The sequence below is a fragment of the Larimichthys crocea genome, chromosome VII (genome assembly GCF_000972845.2).
Source record: "Larimichthys crocea isolate SSNF chromosome VII, L_crocea_2.0, whole genome shotgun sequence".
Taxonomy (NCBI): Eukaryota; Metazoa; Chordata; class Actinopteri; family Sciaenidae; genus Larimichthys; species Larimichthys crocea.
Window position 1 is genome coordinate 18038908 of NC_040017.1, and position 22312 is coordinate 18061219.

The following is a 22312-nucleotide window of genomic DNA, read 5'->3' on the forward strand; positions in this document are numbered from 1 at the left end:
TATTTTATTTATTTTGCGTTTATTTATTTTTTTTACAACAACAAAAAAAAAGTGAGACAGCCAACTGCCGTCGTTTGTCCTAACGGCTGAGCTTGAATTCAAATCGAGAAAAAGGCGGAATCTGATTGGCCAGGGGGAGACCGTTTATCCGCATGCGCACTGCGGGAAATAAAATAAAAAAGAGAGATGCATTCGTGACTATTGGAAATGTAGCGACACGGGCGGAGTTTGACAAAAAATAAGCTAAAACGTTACATAGGTGAATTATATGTAACCGTTTAACGTTATCTGTGGAGAGGTGCTCATTTTAGTTTGAAAGTGCTGTGAAAGTTTCGCTATACTTTTCGTATTTCCACCTCCTGCCTGTAAAGCAGGAAGTTACTGAGAGCACCTGAAGGCAGCACAAGAAGGAACAGGAAATGAAAGCTCTTGTTTTGGACACAAACACTTTGCTCCGAGCAGACGGTGAGTTTGTTTTTGTTTGTTTTTAAAAAAACATTTTTATTTTTTAAACTGAACGTCGAGAACGTGATGAAACGGCCGCTAACCGTTAGTAACAAGGCTGCTGAGAAAGTAGCCATAGCAACGGCGGTGTGGCTAACGTCTAACGGTTACTGTTAGAAGTGTTCGGGAGTGCCAAGTTAGTTTAAATAAAATATTACAGGTTTCTGTCGCCTAAACTGTCCTCCATGAGCACAGAAATGGAGTTTATTTGCTTGTCATCCTGTAAAAACGAACTCTTTGATTTTAGTTAGTTAAAACTGACAAACTTCACCTGTCCGACTCAGACTTGTGTAACTTGTGGGGGAAAAAATTACCTTTACAGTCACATGACATGTCATTAATTGATCATATTGATCATGGCTCTGCTGGACACCTGTTACCTGTTTTGAATCTGGGCGCCTAACCGGCTGTTGTTTGCCTCCATATCTGTGTCAGGTTCAACAAGTGAAGAATAGCCTGGTCCTAACACAAAGTGTTTGTCTGTGTGTGTGTGTGTGTGTGTGCTGGGACTGGGTGGGTGCTGGCAGGAGGCCTCCTATTGTCACTGCTGGCTGTAACCAGAGGAGAGCCCCCACCCTACCCCACACCAGAACCGATCCCTTTGGAGCTGAGCCGGTTTCTGTCTGGCCTCTTGTTTGCTCTAGCTGACTGAGGCAGTCCCTATTGGTTAAACCTCCCGGTACTAATAGTGTTATACAGCCAGTGATCATTTTTATTAAGTACACGTGTACAATCCTGTCACAGAAGTGTTAATTCAAGTATGTTTGCATTATAATCAGAGCTGTTTCTAATATCCTGCCCACACAATAAACACCTCTTAATATAATATATAACGTCCAGAACACCTCCTGTGACAGTGACAAACATAAATTGAATTTTACACGTTTCTGACGGTGTCAGCAAAAATAATAATACGGAGCGTCGTAAAGGTAGAGAGCTGCTGCTGTAATGGATTTAAATAGGTTGTTGTGTGTAACACTGGTGTGCTGACGGTCTGAGGCTGAAGGACTGAGGATGGTAATGGAAAAATGGGTTTTACACAGTCATGGAAATAACACACCCTCTGAGTGTGTCTGCATAACACAATTAGGGCTGCAAGCTGAAGATGTTCATTTACTGATTTATATTTTCTCAATCTCAAACAGTCCAAATCCAAAATGTATTCATTTTGCTGTCATATATGACACAAGAAGGCATTGAATCACACATTTGACGAAGCTTAAAGTGTTTCCTGGGAGTTTTTCTGTTGATTGACTCACTTTCTGACCCATATTTCAGGTTATGTTCACAGTTGTAGCAAGTTAATGTTAATTCTGCCGAACAGGTGCAACACGTAGCTTTTCATCCGTCCTGCTGTCCTGCCAGATCTTCTTCTCCCCAAACCCTCAGTCCTGAGCCCGGGCTCTCTGGGCTCTAGTCTTCCACCATGGACAACCTAGAGGAGGACCTGACGTGCTCCGTGTGCTACTCTCTGTTCTCCGACCCACGAGTCCTGCCGTGCTCGCACACCTTCTGTAAGACCTGCCTGGACAACTTGCTCCAGGCGTCAACCAACTATTCCATCTGGCGTCCGCTCCGCCTGCCTTTAAAATGCCCCAACTGTCGCAGCGTGGTGGAGCTGCCGCCGACGGGCGTTGAAGCTCTGCCCACCAACGTATGTCTGCGGGCCATCATCGAGAAAGTAGGAGAGAATCACTCTGAAACATTGACTACTGATCAGTCTGAAATCCTCTTACTGGGGGGACATACTGTGCTGCTTCACTTTGTGCTCATCCTGTCTTGCATGTCAATCTGCTGTCTCAGTACCAGAGCGACAGCGAGCCGCGACCTCCTACGTGTGGGGAGCACCACAGGCAGCCCCTGAACATGTACTGCGTCCAGGATCGACAGCTGATCTGCGGGCTGTGTCTGACTGTGGGGCAGCACCAGGGCCACACCATAGACGACCTGCAGGTGGCATTCATCAGAGAGAAACAAACCCCATCACGACTGCTGGCCAGACTCTCTGAGCGTAGATGGGCACAGGTGGGCTTACCCTGTTGAATTATGTGGTATATGTAAATCTGTTAATCCGTGTTTCGGTCTGTGCTGACTGCCCTCTCCTCCTCTGTTAGGTGTGCGAGCTGGGGGAGCAGCTGGAGCAGGAGAAGACTCGCTGTGAGGATCTGGTGAGGCAGGACCGGCAGGAGGTCAATCAGTTCTTTCAGACGCTCGAGGCAGTGCTGGCCAGGAAGAAACAAGCCTACCTGCAGGCTCTGGATAAAGCCAGCGCGGAGGTGGCCCGGGTTTACGACCCACTCATCCACAAAGTAAAGGATCTACAGGTGTGTGTCATTTATATCAAATCATCGTCACAAATCGGCGTTCATAATGTAGATAATTTAGCTTTAGCAGCATCTGACAAGCTTGAGATGAGGATGACATCTTTATTACTCGCAAACGTCACTGTATAACTCAAGGTGCACTGACAATTTAGCACCTTGTTCAGTGAATTTCGATTTACCTGCTTGTGAGGCATCCGTGTTTCATCAGATTGCCCACCTCTACTCCAAGGTGACAGTCCGAGACCCCAAAATATTCAACAGAGAGCCAATATTCACTATTTTTGCTAAATAAATGGCATAAAAAGTTACTTGATTATCAGATTAATGGTGTTGTTTGTTCTTTCCTGCAGGAAGAACAGTTGGACCTGGTGTCCTTGGGTTCATCAGTAGAGGAGGAGGACTCGCCGCTGGTCTTCCTGGAGAAGGTGCATATGTTCAGAGAGAGGGTGGAGGAGTTTATCACAACCCCTCTGCCCTCAGTGATAAACCTCTCCGTCATCCCGCGGGCAGCAGAGTACCTCCAGCAGCACTGGCCTGCCGTGACCCTCGGCAGCCTGGAGGAAGCGCCCGTCCCTAAGCTGTGCTGCTGCACCAGATGCGGCAGTGTGGACGCCGACGGCGGGAAGGATCAGTCCGACGGCTGGGCTCAGGACCTGTGGTGCGAGCTGCGGCCCACTTCTTCCGTGGTGCTCCTGGGGCTGCTGCTGCTGCTGGTGGCGCTGTGGGTCAACCCGATCGGAGGGGCGTCGCTCGGTTTCTCTCTGGTCTCTCACTTCAGTCAGTTTGTCCACGGCCTGAGCAGCGAACTGATCACATCGGTCTGCGACACGGCGGGGTCGGCGTACACAGTGATGGAGGCTGCTGTAGAAAGATGGAGCTCTCACCTCTGCTCAGTCGGCGAAACAGCCGTCCAGCAGCTGGCTGCCTTATTCAAGACTCTGACGTCTCAGTGAAAGAAACTTTTTATATAGAAGTCTCACTTCTGTTTTCCTGTAGTGAAGTAGGCAGTGAGTAAACGAATATGCAGATACAGGTTTAAGGAAATTAATACTGAACATTATGAACTGTTTTAGCAAAAATGCAAATAACTACAACAAAAAAATCTATTAAGTTGAACTTTAAAATAGCTTTTCAGTGCATTAACTGTTACATGTAGATGATAACGTTCATCTGAGGGTGGATTTTTCTGTTTTAGCCTCACTTCAGAGATTCCCAGGACTCCGTGCAGACCTGGTGAAAACCTGAGATACGACTTTCTGATTTTTCCATGCCTGAGAACTGCACAGAAAGATACCGTTATCAAGTTCTTTAAAAACACTCGAGCACAGTTTATGTAGCTGTAAATCTTTTTATATAGTGAATCATTGTCAAGCGTTACATATGTTTTTGTGGTGTCTTCTTCTTCTTATAGTATGCTGCCTCTTAAACACTAATAAAAACATTTTTTAACATAGATTAAAATCAGCAAAAAAACAACGTGGAAAGGTGTTTACAGTGGAAATATTAAACTGGTGCCTAGAGACACCTAAAGTCACCTTTCCCGTCATGCAGTGGGACATTTCCGTTGTGTTAGAGAGCTCAGGACACCGGTCCAGCTGCACATGTATCTCCTTACACAAGACTGTTTACAGTACGTGAACTTTAGAGCCTGGTGAGTGGAACCAGACACACCGTGGACCCGACTTACAGAGTCCACGGATCGTGTTGCAGCGACCCACAGCTCTTCCCGTGTCTTTAACCGTCATGCCTTTACCTCGCCCCACATAATGGCCTTATTATAGTGGACTGTAATTCCACCAGGATCAATAGGTCTGACTGCAGTGCTATTTTTACTAAACCGATGCACCAACATGCAGTCTATTTTAAAACCTATTGTAGCCTTTGGAAAATCTTTTACCTGGTAACCCACAAATGCTTCTTTATTTTGCTCAAGGAGACTGAAACGTCACCTTCTCATATCACTGTGCTATATTTCTAAATATTATTTTATGTTACTGCAAGTGAACAAATGGCGTTTTCATAAATATAGCAGCCTTTTATAAGAGACGTTGTTGTAGTGGTTGTATTTTCCTAAACTTCTTGTATTAAAAAAAAATAAAACGGTCATAATAAACTTGTTCAAATGCTTTTATTTTGTAGTTTTCATAATTTTTAAACACCGCGTGTGCCGGTGTGAGCTGGGCTACAAGTCAATTAGTGGTGCAGTATGTCTCGAACTGGTGCAGCGAGCTTAATTAGCTGATGCTCGTTACAATTGTCTTTGTGGTGTGAAGTATATGTTGACCATCGCATGGCCTCGGAGCAGAATATTACAAGTGTTCACACATACAAGATAGATCGTGATCGTTTGTGCCAGTCCTGTTTGAGTTATATTTACACAATTATTTTAAACATAGCTTACCGTAAGGTAGTTATTTGTGCATCCTCTCTGTAATTTGTTTACTTGATGTGACACTATAAAACATTTTACTTTATGACACAGTTGTGTTATTTTTCTAGTTTTATGCCAAGTCTTCAGTGTAAATCTCCACGTCTACAGCCTGCCAGGTCACAAGATTTGATTTAAATTTCTGCACATTTATTTCAACGTCTGGGCTGTAAGGCCTCCAGCAGTTGAATGACTGACAAACATTTGTTTGAAATTCAACCTTAAGTGTTGACAGACACATTAAAGGATCAGTGTGTAGGATGGTGTCTAGCAGTGATTGCCTCACCCTCGCCTTCCTAAAACCTTCAGTGGCCATTAAAGGTCATTAAAAAAAAAAAGGTACTAAAAACATAATCATGTGTATTATATTCATGTTTTTGTACTGCCAAAATACAGAGAGCTTTCATGGTTATGTTTATGCACATGTGAGTGTGCATTAGGCAAATCAAGACTCCAACAGATCTCCCCAGAAAAAACATTTATTGGTTCAGATAGTCATAAAAGATTAGCAGCACTTCATTGTAAAGGATAGAATAAAAAAAAGATATAAAAATATTTACATGATGTGTGAAAAGGAACGTAAAACGACAAAGACGACGCTCTGAGTTCAGCAGAGGTTTAAGCAGTGACGGCGTCGTGCTCTTTGAACACGATGGTCTTGGGGTTGATTCCCACGTTCTTGGTGGTGTTGTGAGTTTTGTAGATGCCAATGAGACGATCGGCGATCTCGAACATGTTGTTCCTCAGGGAGATGATGATGAACTGAGCGTTCTTTGTTTGCTCCTGCACAGAGAGGAGGGGAAAGAAATGAGTGATCTGAAGAGAGTTTAATATATTTAACATTAAACTAAACCCTGGAAGAACGAACAGACACAGTGGAGACAAACAGTTAAAGACTTCATGCTTTGTTTTCATCCAGCTCCTGAAAACAGCTGATTTTTCTGAGCTCCTCCATTATTCCAGTGTTACATAACAGAATAACAGAGCTCTCATGAGTCAGTGATTACTGCACTGATTAGCTCCACTGTTTTTAAAATCATCTGGCTAATACAATTCAGCTGGATCAACATTATCCAACAGCACCCCCTGGATTCAAGGCCTTTCTCAAGGACACTAAAATTAGGCAGATGTTTCCCAATAAGGATTGTTTAGAACATATCCCACCAGCTCGTCATGCCCCTCGTCTCATTGGCTCATACACAGGTCCATACTCACGTAAATGTAACAGGCCACGATGGAGACGTTCTTGAAGTCCAGAGCAGCGTCTATCTCGTCCATGAAGTAGAGCGGTGTGGGTTTATAGTGGTGCAGGGCGAACACCAGAGCCAAGGAGCTCAGGGTCTTTTCTCCTCCGGACAGGTTGAAGATCTTTTTCCAGCTCTTCTTTGGAGGACGCACACTAGAGAGAGAGCGACAAACAGGAAATCAGAGCTTGAACACAAAGAACAGGATTCATGTCTAGTCAACAGCAGTCGTCTATCTTCTCGTCTCTTACCTGAACATGATGCCCTCAGAGAAAGGATCCAAACTGTCAACGAGCTCCAACTCGGCGTCGCCGCCCAGCGTGAGCATCTGGTAGTTCTCCTTCAGCTTGTTTGTGATCATGTTGAATCCTGTCATGAACTCGTTGAGGCGCTGTTTGCGCAGGTCCTCGTAGCCACGCTTGAACTTGTCCCTCTCTGTGGTGATCTCGTCCAGCTGAGCCACGCGCTGCAGGTACAGCTCCTCCTGAAAACGCACACGATGACGCACATTGTTGCTTCTCAATAGATTTTTACAGAAATGTCTAAATTTGCGAAGGTTAGACAGACGCACGCCTGTGTATGTTTGTGCATACCTTCTTCTTGTACTCGGCAATGGCACCAAGGTTGGGCTTCATCTGAGCACAGCGAGTCTCTAACGTGATCATCTTGTTGATAATGATGTTTGGATTTGAGATTTCTTCGAGTTCGGCAGAAGTAAGAACAGGAAGTTCCTCTGCTGGTTTGTCCTCGATGGTATGGAGGGACAGCTTGGTGGCCTGAAGAACATAAACGACAATATCAAGCATTTATTGCTCATGTCTGTTAACCCATCGGATCCATTTTCAGCAGCGTCAACGTCCTCAGCAGTTACTTTAGTCAGTGTAATGTTATTAGAAACTGAGACCACAGTTGTGCTTGGATTCACACACTCACCTCTTTCTGCCAGTGTTTGATCTTGTTGTTGTGTTCAGTGAGGGCGGCCTCGGTCTGCTCGATGCGGAGCCGGACACTGAGGGACTCCTCCTGCAGCGCGTGCTCCTGCTGCTGCAGGACCTTTATCTCCTTCAGCACCCCCTGATACTGCTCCTGCACTTCAGGGAGTGCAGCCTAGAGGACAAAGCACGCGTGCTCAGCTTGTTTCTGTGTGTTAATCGCTCGTTAGATTTTTATTTTTTTGCATTCTTTTGAAGTGAATAAAGACGGCTAACCTCAGCTTCCTGACAGGCCTTCATGACCTCTCCAGCCTCCTCCTCCAGCTTCTTCAGTTGTTCGGTAAACTCGGCCATCGATTTCTCGTTCTCCTCCAGCTCGCCCTGCACACGGTTCACACTCTCCTCACACTTCTTCAGGTTGCTGCAGAGGAGACGCAGATGTTAGTGGTTGATATGTGGGTGAGTGAAAAAAACAACAACCTACCGATTATGTCAGGCTTAGTGTTGCAAAACAAAACAAGTGTTACAGCGCACACACACACACAGACAGACAGACACACACACACACACACACAGACAATGTTTCAATACATCTAAAAGCACATATCAGGTGTGCAGACATGTTCTGTTTCTGCTGTCATGTGACTGAGACCACTCACTCAAATTAGTGAGAATGGTTAGACGTTAGAAATTGCATCAGGGCTGTATCTGACATCAAGGAAGACAAACTTTCACACAGGTGTGTCTCACTTTATAAACTCCACAGTGTTCAACAGGCCGGACAGCTGCTTCAGCCGAACACATCATGTCACGTTTTGCTACAGCAGACTGTCCTGCCAGCACGATCAGTCTTAATGTTCCAGCTGCAGGTACTGATGACTAGACACCAATTTTAGTTGCTGCTGCCACAAATATCGATTAACTTGAAGAAACCAGTGATGACAACAGACAGAGGAGAGGACACCCAGAGCAGAGTGTCAGCTCTTGGTGATAGATGGTAAAGATGTCTGTGCAACAGTTCAGCATTCCCCTCAGAAACAAACCTGTTCTTAAAATATTTAATCTAGTTATGTTGCTACACATGGCTCAACATTTCTGACTTTATATTAAACCTCATCATTAACAGACTAATGTGTGAAACGAGCTGCCTCACCGGTCGGCTGTCTTTATGGCCACTCGAGCTTTGGTTATGGTGGAGGAGCAGTCGTCGAGCTCCTTGTTGACCTTGTCGAGCTTGTCCTGTTGAGCCTTGAGCTTGTGGCTGTTGATGTCTACAATCAGGTTGTGGAGTCTTTTCACCTCGGCTTCCACCTTCCCAGCTTTACTGGACGCTGCCTCGTAGTCTGAGAGAGCAAGAGAGCGTTATGGAGGGGGCGGGGACGATGAAGGATGACGTTCATGTTGAAACTAATCAGATTTATTTAGGCATCAGAACTAAAAGCAACATTTTGACACTCTTCAATTATGTAAAGTGTTATTTATTCCCACAAACTGCAACTCAGGGATCACACATGCACTTATATATCACATATCAATATTCCTCTCTTCAGTTTACCTTTCTTGAAAGCCTCCAGGCTCTTCTCCATCTGTTTCTGTTTGGCCTTATCTGGGGCAGCAGCCAGCACGTTGGCCTCAAGTTCCTTCATCTGAAGTTTCAAGTGAGTCTCCTGGTCAGCTAGACTCTGAAGGAAGGAGAGAGGGAAAATGCTCAGCCACAAACCCTAAAACTTAAAGCCGTCAGATTTTACGGTTGGCTATGAATAACAGAGGTTATTATTCAGATCACAAACACGCCCAAAGTGAGTAAGACAGAGAGACGGTGAACGGAGAGGAAGAGGTGTATTTGCTGTACCGTCATGCTCTTGGCGTATTTCTCCAGGGTGTTCTTCATGTCTCGGAGCTGCGGCTGCAGGCGCTGGATGTTCTCCTCCAGCTGCAGCTTTTTCTCTTGGCAGCCTTGCAGCTTCGACACTTTCTCGTTCAGCTTGCTCTCCATACGGTCGAGCTGCAGAAAACACAAGAAAAAACAAAACACAGATTGTCCTCCGCAGCGATTATTTGATAGCTGGGTCTAAAATGATCCAGCTTCTCAGAATTACTTCTAGGAAATGTGTCCCGGGGTTATTGACGAGGCTAGTGTAGAGTAGAAGGTCTCAGTTTTATGATACTCAGAACTTAATGATTATGGATTATAGTTTGTCTGTGCTTCTGGTTTTAAATCACATTAAAAGCTGACTGAGTTTCCTGCTGAGAGGCACAGTTCAAACAAGCTCCAACTGTGTCAATGTTTGGATTGAGCACTCACCTCCCCCTGAGAGAACTCGGTGCCAATAGAGGAACCCATCCTGCCCTTCAGCACTCGTCCTCCTCCAGTCATGGTTCCTGTGAAACACACACCAAAAAGAAAATCAGACTTGTATAAACAGAATATATGTATGAATTATTATTTTCACTGACAGAGACCAGCTAGAGAAGAAAGAAGACTAGCCAAGTTAAGTTATGTAAATATAAAAAAACAGGCCACCCACCAGCCATCTCGATGATCTGTCCCTTCAGGGTGACCACTCTCCAGCGCTTGTCTTTCTGGAAGGCCATCCTCGTGGCCTGCTCCATGTCCTGGGCCACCAGGGTGTCCCTTAGGGCAAAGTAGAAAGCTGGTCGCACGCTCTCGTCTTTCACTCGTACCATGTCAAAGAGGCGAGGGCTGTTTTCTGGAGTGCGGATGGGAGCCATGTTCTTCTCCCACACCTTCATCTGAGCGAAGGAGGTGAGAAGGAATGAGAAAGAGCAGCGAGATAAGGAGACTGTGTGTTTTATCGGAGAAAAGCTGAATACCTCCACATAGTTTAATGTTTACCTTGTCGAGACCGATGAAGGTGGCGACCCCAATGTTCTGTTCTTTGAGGAACGTCACACATTTCTGAGCTGTGTCAATGGTGTCCACCACAATGTTGTCCAGAGCGCCACAGCTAGAGGAAATGGCCACATCGTACTTCTCATCTATGGCTCCGAGGTCTCCCTATAGGAAGAAAAATTTAAAATTATAATACACCTACTGTAGACTTCTCATTCCAGAACAATGAATCTCAGTATGTCATGACAGATTTTTACCAATCTTCCAAAGATGCCGGGGATCCTGCCATTCTTCTTTTGCTGCATGAGGGCATCCAGGACCTTTCCTCGACTGCGGTTGGAGGAGAGGGAGCTCTTGGCTTCATCCACCTTCTGCCTCATTTCCCTCACCACTTCCCTAGTCTCATTATCCACCTTCATCAGCTGTCCCAGCTCCTCCTCGTCCTGCAGACAAGAAGAAAGAATTGAAAAATACAAATCCTGTAGTAAAACTATAGATGTAGAGAGTACGGCTAGAAATATAGCTGCTTCAGCACATCAACGATGTTGATGTTGGTGTTTGTTTTACCTTTTTGAGCGCCTGTTCTTCCTGGGGTACTTTGACTTCCAGGTCTTTGATGGCGGCACGGCGCTCTCGCAGCGTGTCGGAGGTCGTCTGAAGTGTCTGCTTGGCCGTGTTGAGCTGCGTCACAGCTGTGTTGTGGCGGCTAAGGTAGATGTCAAGCTCCGACTGAGCCAGGTCCATACGAGACCGGGTCTCATTTACGGCCTTGCTGAGCTCCATCAGCTCTTTCTCTTTGGTCTGGAGTTGACAAACAGAGGAGAGGAAAGGTTGGAAGATGAGGAGACAAGATTTTTTGGACACAATGCAAAATCAAAAAACAAACAAAAAACACACAAACACACACCTCTTTGTCCTGTTGCAGACCGCTGGTCTCTTCCTTCAGACTCTCCATCACCTCCTTCAGTTTTTCCTCTTCCTTCACCTTCTGCTTCTCCAGCTCTTCCTTGCGAGCTGTTGCCTCAGAGATGGCCTTTTCACTGTTGGCTGGCACACTGCGCACTTCCTCCAGCTGAAAGATGAGCCAGACAGGAGGGTGTACAAAAAGAAAAAACAAAAACAAAAAAAACAGGTGAGATGTGTCAGACTCTAGATTCTAAGCAACAGCGGCTACACCTGTCTGGATTCAACCCGAGGACACAATTCATCAGTACACACTTCAACTAACCACAGAGTAATAGCCCTTTGCCTCTTAAATTACATGATGCGATAAAGGGATCAGTGAAGACTTTAGCAGACAAGAAGTATAAACTAAATGGATTGAATACATTTTGTGTCAGTGCCAGTTACAAGCAACTGTGCTACACATCCAGAAGCAGGCCAAAACACACAACTGTAATCAACTATAAACACACATTTGGGACTGAGCAAGCCCTGGTTAAGACTGGCACAACAGTCTGCTGCTTGGCAGGGCCGAAACAAGGCAAGGAGTGGTGTGTGTATATAGTCTATGTTTTGTAGGGTTAACTGCGGGTGAAATGTGAATGTGGCTGCTGGGAGTGTTACACAAGCCAGGCCATAGTTGACTACCACACAGCAGAACACTCTCCCCAGAGGTCTGCCTGCCTCTGACCAAGACGTTTCCAGAGCACAGTCATTGTAGGTGGAGCAGACAGAGCAGAGAGGGAGATGAGAAGACATACCTACAGTTACCAGACAACTCTTAACTCGAGGTCTGTGTGAAAAGGTTTTTCAGTGAAGTGCACGAGTTAGAGAAACATTGGTCTGAGAGACAGAAACATTATTACTGGTGAAACACGACATGAGTGGGCAATCAATAGACACGCACTAACATTCAGCTTGTGTGTTACTTCACAGCCCCCTAGTGGCTCAAGATAGCCCTTCCTGCTATGAAATTAAATTTACAAGTCTACACAGGTTTTATTTTTTTTTATATGAATAATGTCAATTTATTTAGAAGATATACAGAGAATTCTCTCCGGCCGAAGGTAGAAAAAATATAAAAAATTAAAGCAAGGTCCCTACACTTACTACAACAATGCTATACTTGTTTAATATTTCAGCCACATTCACATGTTTTTGTACTGATGCTGATTTCACTGTACTTAGTATGACTTTTTGGTGTGTGGCCGTAGCAGTTACATCAGTTATAATAACCCAACATGTTTAAAACACTACAATGCCTGGAATATTGTGTACACACATTTACACCATCTAAAAACTTACAGAGTGCATCATTTCCACAACAAAGTCCAGGCCAGAAACCTTTTCAAATTCTTCACCTCTAGAAAATTTATGACTGTAGCATCCATGTCTATTTTGGCAAGTAACTGTTATAATAGTCAAATTAAAAAAGGCAGACAACATGAGACAAAACACACACAAACAGCTCAGTGTGAAGCAGGCATCTGTGTCCCATCCACCTTCTCCTACAAGTGATTCTGCTAAATTTGATTTCAAACTAAACACAAGTTAAAATGTGGTTGTTTCATTTGTGTAACTCATTTATCACTTATATGTAGGTTTCTGTGAGGCCTTGACAAATGTCTTTTTCTCTGGGCCTCAAAACAACAGCCCCTTGTGTTTTCTATAAGCAACGGAAATTGTATTTTTAGTGCCCATGTTTCTTTCTTGGCCACGGGACAAAATAAACACAGTAACACTGGAGTGTCATACCGCTGGTGCTAGCTTGTCTTGACTTAATGCCTGCCCTGTATTTGTTAATGGACATGTATTGTAAATTATGAAGAAATGGCTACAATTACGCTCTCCTGACAAATTATGAGTCTGTGTGCCTCTGAACACTGTGTGAATGCCCGGTGTGATACTGTCAGAGTGAAATAATCACAACTACTGGAGAGCAGCAAACAGCAATACAAAGTTAAATGAAGTCACTGAACTGTGTGTAACAGTGGGCCACAATTTAAAAGCCAACACACCTTTTCTTTGTCCTTTTCCAGCTGCTTCTGCAGCTTCTTGTTTTTGCTCTTGGAGTGTTTAATCTTCTCACGCACTTCAACGTCCTGCAGGTCCAGCTGGGTGAACTTCTCCTTCTGGGTCTCAATGTACTTGTTGAGCTTATTTTGTTTCCTGGTGGAGAAACAGTATTTTTTTACCGGGTACACTTGAGTAAATCATGGAAAGATCAACTGAAATATCAGGAGGAAAAAAATATATATAAATAAAAAAATATGACAATATATAAATAACAAAGAATAATAGGCTGAGTTTTTAAAATAATAACACAGGAAGCTCTTCATAGCAAACCTCAGCAAGTTTTTGTTTCCTATACATTTTACATTTCAAAGACCTTTTGTCTGTTTGGTCACCAAAGCCAACAATGAATCAAATTATGGCATCTAGAACAATGTGAAGTTTATAACTTTTTTTTTTCTTGCATGGGAACAATAATTTTGTACTTTCTTGCAATCATTTATGGAACAATCAAATTTTAGGACACACAAATTACTACTGTTACTTTTATACTTTTCCAGACCAGAACTAGGATTTTGATTCTAAACAAAAATACTCAGGGCAAGAGATGCCCTGACAGCAACCACACAATTATTGAGTTAGTAGAAAAGTTAGTGACTTTCTAAGCATGTTAAGTCGGTCAATAGTGAGGAGGAGGAGAACATGTCTTACTTCTCCACATTTTTTAGCTCTTGGTTCATTTTCTCAGTCTCTTGTGATATCTTTGTATTTTTCTCAGTGAGTTCCTTGGTGTCCTCCAAGATCTTCTGCTTTTCCTGCTCTTTATCCACCACACGCTTCTGCAGATCATGACTGATGACAAAGAGAAAAAAAAAAGAAAAGGTAAAAACTTACACATAAAAGAAATAAAATGAGATCAGACACCAGAGAAGGGCTCTGCTGGCCCCGTTAAAAGTTTCAAAATACAACATAAAATTTGCACCACCCCCCCTCTTCTGTGCTACCATGGGAGTCTACATTGAAATTGAATCAGATGATATTATTGTTTAATTTGTCTTGTGCAGAGAGATGGTGTACTCACACATAATACTGGCACAGCTGACTCTTGTGTTTGAAGATGTCATTCTCCAGGGTGAGGAACTCCACAGCTTTGTTCTTTTCTCCCTCCAAAGCATTCTTCTCCTTTTCCACCAGCTTCACTCGGTTTAACTAGGACAGTGAACACATTGCACGACTTAATATCAGGTGACAAAATAAAAATAAATAAATAAAAAAAAGTCCTAGACATTTAAATCATATGCATGTGTGTCATGTTGAAAAGGGATATTGTTTTTACAGTCTCATGTTATGTAGTATTTTAATAAAAGTTACAATAGCATTCATTTGTTTCTGATCACTCAGGTATCTTGTTACTTACATAGCATAATAAAATCAAATAAACTATACAAAAACAATAAAAATGTATTTTAATCTTACACATGTGCTTCCAAACACACAACAAAGCCTTGTCAAATTCTACTACTACTGTATAAATGCACAACAAATGAAGTCACACATGAAGGACACAGGAAGGAAAGTGTGTGAGCAGATAGTGTATGAGTGTATGTCACCTTCTCTCCCCTCTGCTCATTGAGCAGCTCAATGCGGCGGGACAGGGTTTGGATGGGCTCCTTGAGGCGGCAGGAGCCGATAATGTCCTCTAGGTACTCCAGCATGCCCTCATCATGCTCTGTCTGACCTTTTGGCTTCATCATAGCAATCTGCTCCACCTCACCCTATGTACAGTCCAGAACAACACTTGGATAAAGGCATACATGCAATCATTCACAGAAAAAAATAAAAATAACAACTCTGATAATTTGTAATATTTAAAAAAAGAAGAAGTCCACAACACTCTATTAATGCTGTAACCTGGTAATTACATGTACAGTGTACCAAAAATTATTTTTTCTAGAGGTTCCCATTGAGACCAATGACTTTTTAGACTCAGAGAAACTCAGAATAATCCCCAATATTACAAACAGTTACAATAACTCAAAACAAAAACAGAACATAAAATTAAAATGCTGAACTACTCATTCTTCAAAAAATTATGGCTATGATTCAATCTGACATAAATAGTGTTGTAGTGTAAGGTAATCTAAGACATGATAAACATGCTTCACTAAGTGTTAAACACTTAAAAATATTAATAATGTAATAACACATTATCACCTCACCAGCCCATCCCACCGACAATCACTATCTAATACAGAACTTGTATTAAAAAATATAATTGCTAAATTTAAAGAGACACTTGTGCAATTTTTTATTTGTTGTAGCTACACCTCAGTTACATTTCCAAATACTGTACATGTAAACTACTTAAGTAACGTTAAGGACATTGTGCCAGTGTAACTATAATTGTCTGAACATGTGTTCTTTTTTATTTATTTATTTTTGAGATAGGCTGACTTAGAATAATAATATTGCTACATAATCAAATTCAATCCAGCTACAGTAAAAAAAAATAAAATAAAAAAAAAAGTCTCAAATTATGTTTCAATTATATGTAGGCAGGGGAAAAAAGGCTGCTCACATATTACTTTTATGTATGAAAGAAAGGAGAAGCCAGTAGAAGGGGGACGGGAGTAATCCCACATCATCATCCACTGCTCTGACCAGTGCACAAAATAGACAGCTTGCCCTTAGCCAGAGGCCTGAAAAAGTGACCTTGGAGAACAAGCTAAAGCCTCTTCCCATAGTCATGCAGCTATGTCACAGACAGAGAGCTGAAAATCTAACATCCAGGGAGAGTGAGAATGGACACACACACACACACACAAAAAAAGTTGAGCAGGACACATGTAATCAACCAACTAACCACAAAACCACCACTAGCCACAGTGGAGGGTAGAAACCAAGCATTCACCTGAAACTACCACATACTGTAAAAATAATCAAATAAATAAATAAATAAAAAATTGGCACAAAAGAGATTTAATCTGCTTTTTTATCGCCCCATAAGCCTTGGGTTAATCAGTAATAATGGGTAGGTCACAGTCACACATGTAATACAATCAGAAGAGGTGGGAGTGTAACTAGTGAACAAACTCAGTGCAACACAATGCTGAATAAAAAGAATTTAATTAAAAAAGTCTGACAAGAAAAATAATTCAAAAATATAAAAGAAGTGCATTATATTCACAGTGGAGGCAAAAAGAAAAGAAAATGTTGAACCAATATTAAAGCCATGGTAATGGTGGGTGTTTGATCCGGCCACACTGAAGCAGCACTGCTAATATTGGGGTCTATTCTCACACGCCAATATTTACGTGCTGCTAAAGCGTGGCAGGTACATGGGAAAGGGAGGGGAAGGGAGGTTCAACCTGTCCCCACTGGTGGGTCAACCCCTTCAAAGATTTGCCCCACTTTAAAATCTGAGTCAGTTGTTCCAACTACAGCCACTCACATCCAGGTCCATGTATGGGTAAAAAAAATTGCATTTTTTCCTTAAAATTCTAAAGCAGCAAATAATGGTTCGCACCTTTTCCACATTGTTTCAAACCATGATGCGCTGCTATAGCAGTCTAAGGGGCTGGCAGAGGACACATCCTCTCCTTTCCAATTCCAGTGCAACAGGTTAGCCATGAAACATTTGACTCAAAGAGGACTGGGAAATGAGCAGAGAACGAAGAGCAGGAAATCTCTTGACAGAATGGGATGGTCACAGCAAGGATAAAAATAAGCAGAGTTAGAAGTGGAAGACAAAATAAAAATAAAAATAAAGAAATAAAAGAAATTACCTGCAGGATCAGAAATCTGTTGTGGTCTAGGTCAATACCATGACTTCGGAGTAAAGTCCCCACTTCTTTGAATGTGGCTTTCTTGCCACTGATATGGTAGGCTGAGGAATTGTCTTTGTTGGCAGTCCTGGAAACATAGAACTTGCTGTTGGGGATGACTTCGTAGTCATCTCCTTCCTGGCTCAGAGGGGGGAGGGGCAGAAGACACAGAGGAGCTTAGAGCAGAACAGTTCAGGAGAAACTGAAACAGCCCCACACATCAATGATAAACCCATAATGCTGACAAATCCACTGAGAGTGGTTAAAGAAAAACACCCCACATTAAAAACAATACAGAGAAAGGGCTTGTTTAAAAAGCACACAACAGATCTAGGCCAGCCACACTACATGTAAATAAACAATATCAATGTTGACATGTATTCTATCATGTTACATTTATAAAAAATTAAAAAACACACTAGATAGGATGATGAGATTGTAAATGCAATACAAAAAGCTTGGTCATTTGCCTAAAAATGTATTAATTTTAGAAGCAGGTCTAATAATTTAAGTTGTGTACACCACCTCTTAAAAAATATTTTTAAGTTTCAGAAATGGCAGATTGTAGAGTTGGCAGAGTCCACAGAATTATGCCATTAGTTTAACAGCCTGATTTAAATTTAATGTGAACTGATGGACCAAACAGAGAGGCTTGGATATATTTAACAGTGGCCAAGGCAAAACTTACACCCCCTGTGGCAGATCAAATATAGAAACATGTTTAACTCTAATTCTTTAAACCACAATGAGTTTTCAAAGTTATTTAGGATCTAATGCAACAGACTAAATTTGTCTCTTAAAAAAACCCAAACATTTTATTGACTTTTCACTGTAGAATCAAATAAGCACACCCTGGTCACTAAATGCCACATTTAAAAAATATTCAAAAATAGAGGAATCATTTCGGGCACATTATGAATCTACTGTTACGTGTGTGGGTGTTTGTTGTAACTTTCATGACTGATTTGAGTCTGTGTTTAGTCACTGGTGTGATAAATGTGTAGTAATATTATCCCATGAGCACTGAGGGGGAAAAAAAAAAATTAAAATTCAAGAAAAATATCTGTCCACTAAAAATGTTTCTGGTCATCCCTTTCAATTCGGACTGCACAGTGATTAATTTGAGGCCAGAGTGAGTGTAGTGTGTATCTGTGTGACAGAGATATATACCTTATCAATAATCTTTTGAAAATGCACCTCCACAGTACAGCTCTGCACATCTTTGTGTTTATCAGAGCTGTGAATCAACACTGAGAGCTTTTTCGATCTGATCTTTTGAGCTCTGTATCCAAACACAAAGAGCATCGAATCTATCACATTGGACTTCCCACTTCCATTCGGACCAATGATGCAAGAAAAGCGCTGAAAGATAAAAAATAAAAAAATAAAATTATATATAAATCAATTATATATAAATATACTGCATCCACAAACAGATTATGTGAATGCCATAACATTAGAAGGGATATATGAGCCTTTCTGCTTAGTGAGCCTGGGACAGTGCATGTGTTACAAGTGGGTGTAGTTAAGATTTATTTTAACACACCTATATTTGCAGAGCAAAGAGGGGAGCAGAAAAAGGTGAAAAGACAAAGTTTAAAGAAAGTCATAATTTCAGGGGAAAGCCAGAAAATCACTAGGTCACTACCCCTCATACAATACACTCACTAAATCAAAATGGAGGAGTGTGACTTTTTCCACCTTGGAAAAAAAAAATATTTTAAAAAAATTAAATAAATGTTATAATGTGGTGTCATTAATATTTCCCTGCTTTTTTGTGTCTACCACAACACAGGCCAACACTTCCACAGCTGCACAAAGTGACATTTGAGACAAATAAAAATAAAAATGGGAGATGCACTACAAATGATGGCAAATCTGTGAGCTTAAACACAACACATTAACAAAGTATTTCCCACGCAGGGTTGACATTTGTAACCATGTTTGGTCGTACCTTGTGAAAAGGCCCCAGAATCTGCTCGCCTGCGTATGATTTAAAGTTGCGATTCACTAAATGTGTTATCATTAGGCGAGGAGCGCCCGGTTCATTGGTCATTGCTGGGGGCGGGGGTGGAGGGATGCTACCGAGAATCTCATCCAAACTTCGATTATCAGCCGCCTCGGCAGCTTCCCCGTGAGACGGATCTGTGGCACAGAAAGAAGAAGAAAGAAAGAAAGAAAAAAAAAAGTACAACTTTTTTTTAATTCCTCTGTGCGAGTCGTTTCAGGTGGGGGACAGTGATGCATGGGGGAGGGGTGGAGGAGCAAGAAAAAAAACAAACAAACAAAACACAGGCAGCAAGTTACAACAGCGAGTCAAACAACGACTCCCGAGAAAGTTGACAGGCGTTATTTTTCTTTGTTCTTGAAAACAAGAGCCAACCCCAGAAAAAAAAGAGAAAAAAAAAGAAGAGAAGAAAAAACAGAAAGAGACCATGGCCGCTTTTATGACAAACCCACATTATTATACAAACGCTCTCCACGAGAAGCGTTCATACGTGAGAGCAGAAGCGCCACATTCATTCCGTCGATGATAAATAACTAAAGTGTACATTTCGATCACCAACGTCACATTTTCACTCATGCTGAACTGCACTCAAAACACACACAGACAAGGGAGGAGGGAGGGGGTGGAGGGGGGGGGATGTTGTTTTGTGATAATAATGTATAACGTAAAAGCGATTATGTTGCCATCACAGCAAGAACACAGCGACCTGTCCAAAAATCTATTGTGCTCACATAAGCATAAACAAGCCAAAGGGGGTCGTATGGTTGTAAATTCAAAAAGAAATCTTGTAGCCAGACACCCCAAATGAAGCATTTCAACATAATCCAGAGACTCCAAACATCACTTCATGTCTGTGTGCATCTTAAGCATCGCATTCAAAATATCACACGGATTACAAAATGATCAAGTTAGAGGAATTAAAGACAAAACAGCCTTCTGGTCTACTACACAACAAAACGTTTCATTATCCGAAATAAAAATTACCTCGTTTGATGAGAAGATCCGGGGAAGAAGTGCACTCGACGATATCAAAATCATCTCAAAAATCATGAGACATTTATTGATGACTGACACTTTAGAAAAAAATACAGCAGCCATTCTACCTACGTGTTGAGATTTAAGTAAAGGACAAAAAAGCAGCAGCTCCACTACCAACACAGCAATACACGCAACGCCATTGAGTGAACACAACTTATTTAGATTCACAGACACCAAAACACCCTTTGTTACTTGCCAGTTGTCGGCGGTGCCTCCTCTTGGCCATTGGAGTTGGTTTCTTGAGGGGGTACATCCAGCTCGTCTTCGGAGTCCTCCCGAGGCTGCGACCCTTTCCCTCTTGGCTTGGCGGAGGCAGTTGAGCTCTTTGCAGTTTTAGATGGCATGATTTGAAATCTGAAGGGGTCATTGGTAAAAAAAAAGAAAAAAGAAAAAAAAAGGGAATATCCATGAGTGGTTTTTGTGCCTGTCAATCTCCCACAACTCCACTTTTAGTCGGTCACACGCAGCTACCGTTGTCAGACTTAAATCATTACCACAGTTAGATCTCACTGCCGCCCATCGCTCTAGTTAGTCGGTATATTCCCCCTCATATGATAACGCACTATTTTTTTTTAAACAACAGATAAAGTAACAACATGAATAAGAGTGTTTGACACCTGAGCAACTTATTAAGAAAGAGGGGAAAAAAAAGGCTCTCGGCCTGATAACATTACAAGACATGGCTGCAATCCGACTGCCAATTTGCGTGATGACTGTGGTGAATTAAGATGCTATCCTAAAGCTAAACCCAAATAACAGTAAAAATTAATGGCCTCCTCCTGTGACAGGGTGTTTTTTTTTTTTTTACTACCCCCCTGCATCTAAAAGGTGGGCACATTTGATTTGCGCGTCACAAAGTTGGACGGTTAATGACCCCCTTTGCAATGTTTAGTGGAAGAAAAAAAAGGAAAATAAGGTTAACGTAACGTCAACTGGAAAACAAATCAGTTAATATGCAAATACTAAATCCTGTCTCTCTCTCTAGTGCTCTTAGCCTAGCCTGTGTCATATGGTCTGCACTGAATAGACGCAGGAAAAACAGCCTCTCTGGTTGCTGGTAAAGACGTAACGTCCTAAACTGATCGTAACTGACACAGATATTAACTTTAATCTCGGTCGTTTGTGTCTAAGTGTGGACGAAGTCAGCTCATTTCAAAGCACGCTTGAATGTAACTTGGTGACGTTGGACTAATACCAACGATATAATTACGCGTACATTTAAGCCACATACGTCCAGTGTCTTCGCTAAACGTTTTTTTAAGTCACTCGGCTAATAAATAACACGGTAACTTCGCCACGCTGTTTTTCAAACTTCTAACGTTAAAGTTAGCCGCCGTGGCTAACTATCTGATGTTAAAATAAAGGCAGCGAGGCTAAAGCTAACGCAAACGGCTAGCAAACGTATGTCCGTTGTGGACGTTAGACGCCAACGCAGTAACGACAACTGCGCTCAAAAGTTAGTGAAACGACGACGAAGGCGCTTAAACTTTAAGCTTTTGTCCCAGTTGGAAAAGTTGCATGTTACTGTTAGGGGTGTGTGTGTCCACGAAAAATGCTAATTCCGCGTTAAATCGAATAAAAGAGTAACCAACTGTCGTTACATTGCGTTATATCGTTAACGTCGGTCGGTACGTTTTCCACCGTGGCTGATGTTCTAAGTTACGTTAACGCGTTGTTAACGTTAAAGTTTGCAACTGACGCTTCAGCAAATAGACGGAACCCGGTCGTTTACGCTTCATCTTAAAATGTATCTATGTACCTTCCACGGTGTGGGTACGGTCTTGTGTCAAGAGTCTTCTTTTTCTGACCCGCAAAATCGCGATTTCGAACAAAAAAAAGTAAGTCGTTAATCCAAAGTTTAGGGGTAAATATATAATCCACAAAAAAAAAAAAATCTTCTTCTAGCCGCGTATGAATCCGAGTCGCTCTCCCTTTGCTTGAAAACTCTAACTTGTAAATGGCGCCTAAACTGCTCTGTCGAACCAAATTCGTTACAAACTGACGCAAGGCACCATGGAACGTTCAAAGGGCAAGGGAAAAAAAACACGAAATTCAAAAAAGGGGACGAAGCCAACTCCGCCTCGCTCCAAACAAACCATAATCATGACACACACACACACTCACACGAAAAAAAAACAATCAAGCGAAGACATACACACACAGCGATACTCATTTATAATGTTTTATAGCGTTTAAGATTA

At 42.2% G+C, this 22312-nt stretch overlaps 3 protein-coding genes across 6 annotated transcripts in view; 2 read left to right on the forward strand and 1 right to left on the reverse strand.

Annotated features, from left to right (window-relative positions):
- Positions 1-43: 43 nt before the first annotated feature.
- Positions 44-4953, forward strand: trim59 (tripartite motif containing 59). 2 transcript variants are annotated; one of them, XM_010738190.3, is made up of 5 exons: positions 44-465; positions 1829-2185; positions 2308-2529; positions 2619-2828; positions 3179-4953. In XM_010738190.3, the coding sequence occupies exons 2-5, from the start codon at positions 1931-1933 to the stop codon at positions 3779-3781; spliced, it is 1290 nt and encodes a 429-aa protein (XP_010736492.3). In that variant the 5' UTR covers positions 44-465; positions 1829-1930; the 3' UTR covers positions 3782-4953. The 2 variants fall into 2 exon arrangements, with proteins under 2 accessions (XP_010736492.3, XP_010736493.3); XM_010738191.3 differs by having other exon boundaries at positions 1870-2185.
- A 764-nt stretch (positions 4954-5717) lies between these two features.
- Positions 5718-22205, reverse strand: smc4 (structural maintenance of chromosomes 4). 3 transcript variants are annotated; one of them, XM_010738192.3, is made up of 24 exons: positions 21871-22205; positions 20308-20465; positions 19020-19210; positions 18236-18427; positions 17027-17203; positions 14852-15016; positions 14323-14450; positions 13953-14093; positions 13247-13397; positions 11194-11358; positions 10854-11087; positions 10544-10729; positions 10290-10451; positions 9961-10186; positions 9738-9814; positions 9285-9437; positions 8988-9114; positions 8586-8775; positions 7709-7853; positions 7434-7607; positions 7094-7276; positions 6752-6984; positions 6472-6655; positions 5718-6039 (listed from the first exon to the last, which is right to left on the reverse strand). In XM_010738192.3, the coding sequence occupies exons 2-24, from the start codon at positions 20453-20455 to the stop codon at positions 5875-5877; spliced, it is 3897 nt and encodes a 1298-aa protein (XP_010736494.3). In that variant the 5' UTR covers positions 20456-20465; positions 21871-22205; the 3' UTR covers positions 5718-5874. The 3 variants fall into 3 exon arrangements, with proteins under 3 accessions (XP_010736494.3, XP_027135799.1, XP_019134977.2); XM_027279998.1 differs by lacking the exon at positions 21871-22205 and adding an exon at positions 21713-21822; XM_019279432.2 differs by lacking the exons at positions 20308-20465; positions 21871-22205 and adding an exon at positions 20058-20217.
- Positions 20472-22312, forward strand: part of ift80 (intraflagellar transport 80 homolog (Chlamydomonas)) — a 36286-nt gene continuing 34445 nt past the window's right edge. The window contains exon 1 of the mRNA XM_027280002.1: positions 20472-21168. The gene's annotated coding sequence lies outside the window, so the exon portion shown is untranslated. The remainder of the gene's footprint in view (positions 21169-22312) is intronic.

Coding starts and splice junctions, on each gene's coding strand:
- smc4 (XM_010738192.3), bottom strand. CDS start 20,455: ATGCCATCTAAAACTGCAAAGAGCTCAACTGCCTCCGCCAAGCCAAGA. Junction 15,017..17,026: donor ACAGATTTCTGATCCTGCAG/GTAATTTCTTTT, acceptor GACTGTACATAG/GGTGAGGTGGAGCAGATTGC. Junction 10,730..10,853: donor AAGAACAGGCGCTCAAAAAG/GTAAAACAAACA, acceptor TCTTGTCTGCAG/GACGAGGAGGAGCTGGGACA.
- trim59 (XM_010738190.3), top strand. CDS start 1,931: ATGGACAACCTAGAGGAGGACCTGACGTGCTCCGTGTGCTACTCTCTG. Junction 2,186..2,307: donor TGCGGGCCATCATCGAGAAA/GTAGGAGAGAAT, acceptor CTGCTGTCTCAG/TACCAGAGCGACAGCGAGCC. Junction 2,530..2,618: donor CTGAGCGTAGATGGGCACAG/GTGGGCTTACCC, acceptor CTCCTCTGTTAG/GTGTGCGAGCTGGGGGAGCA.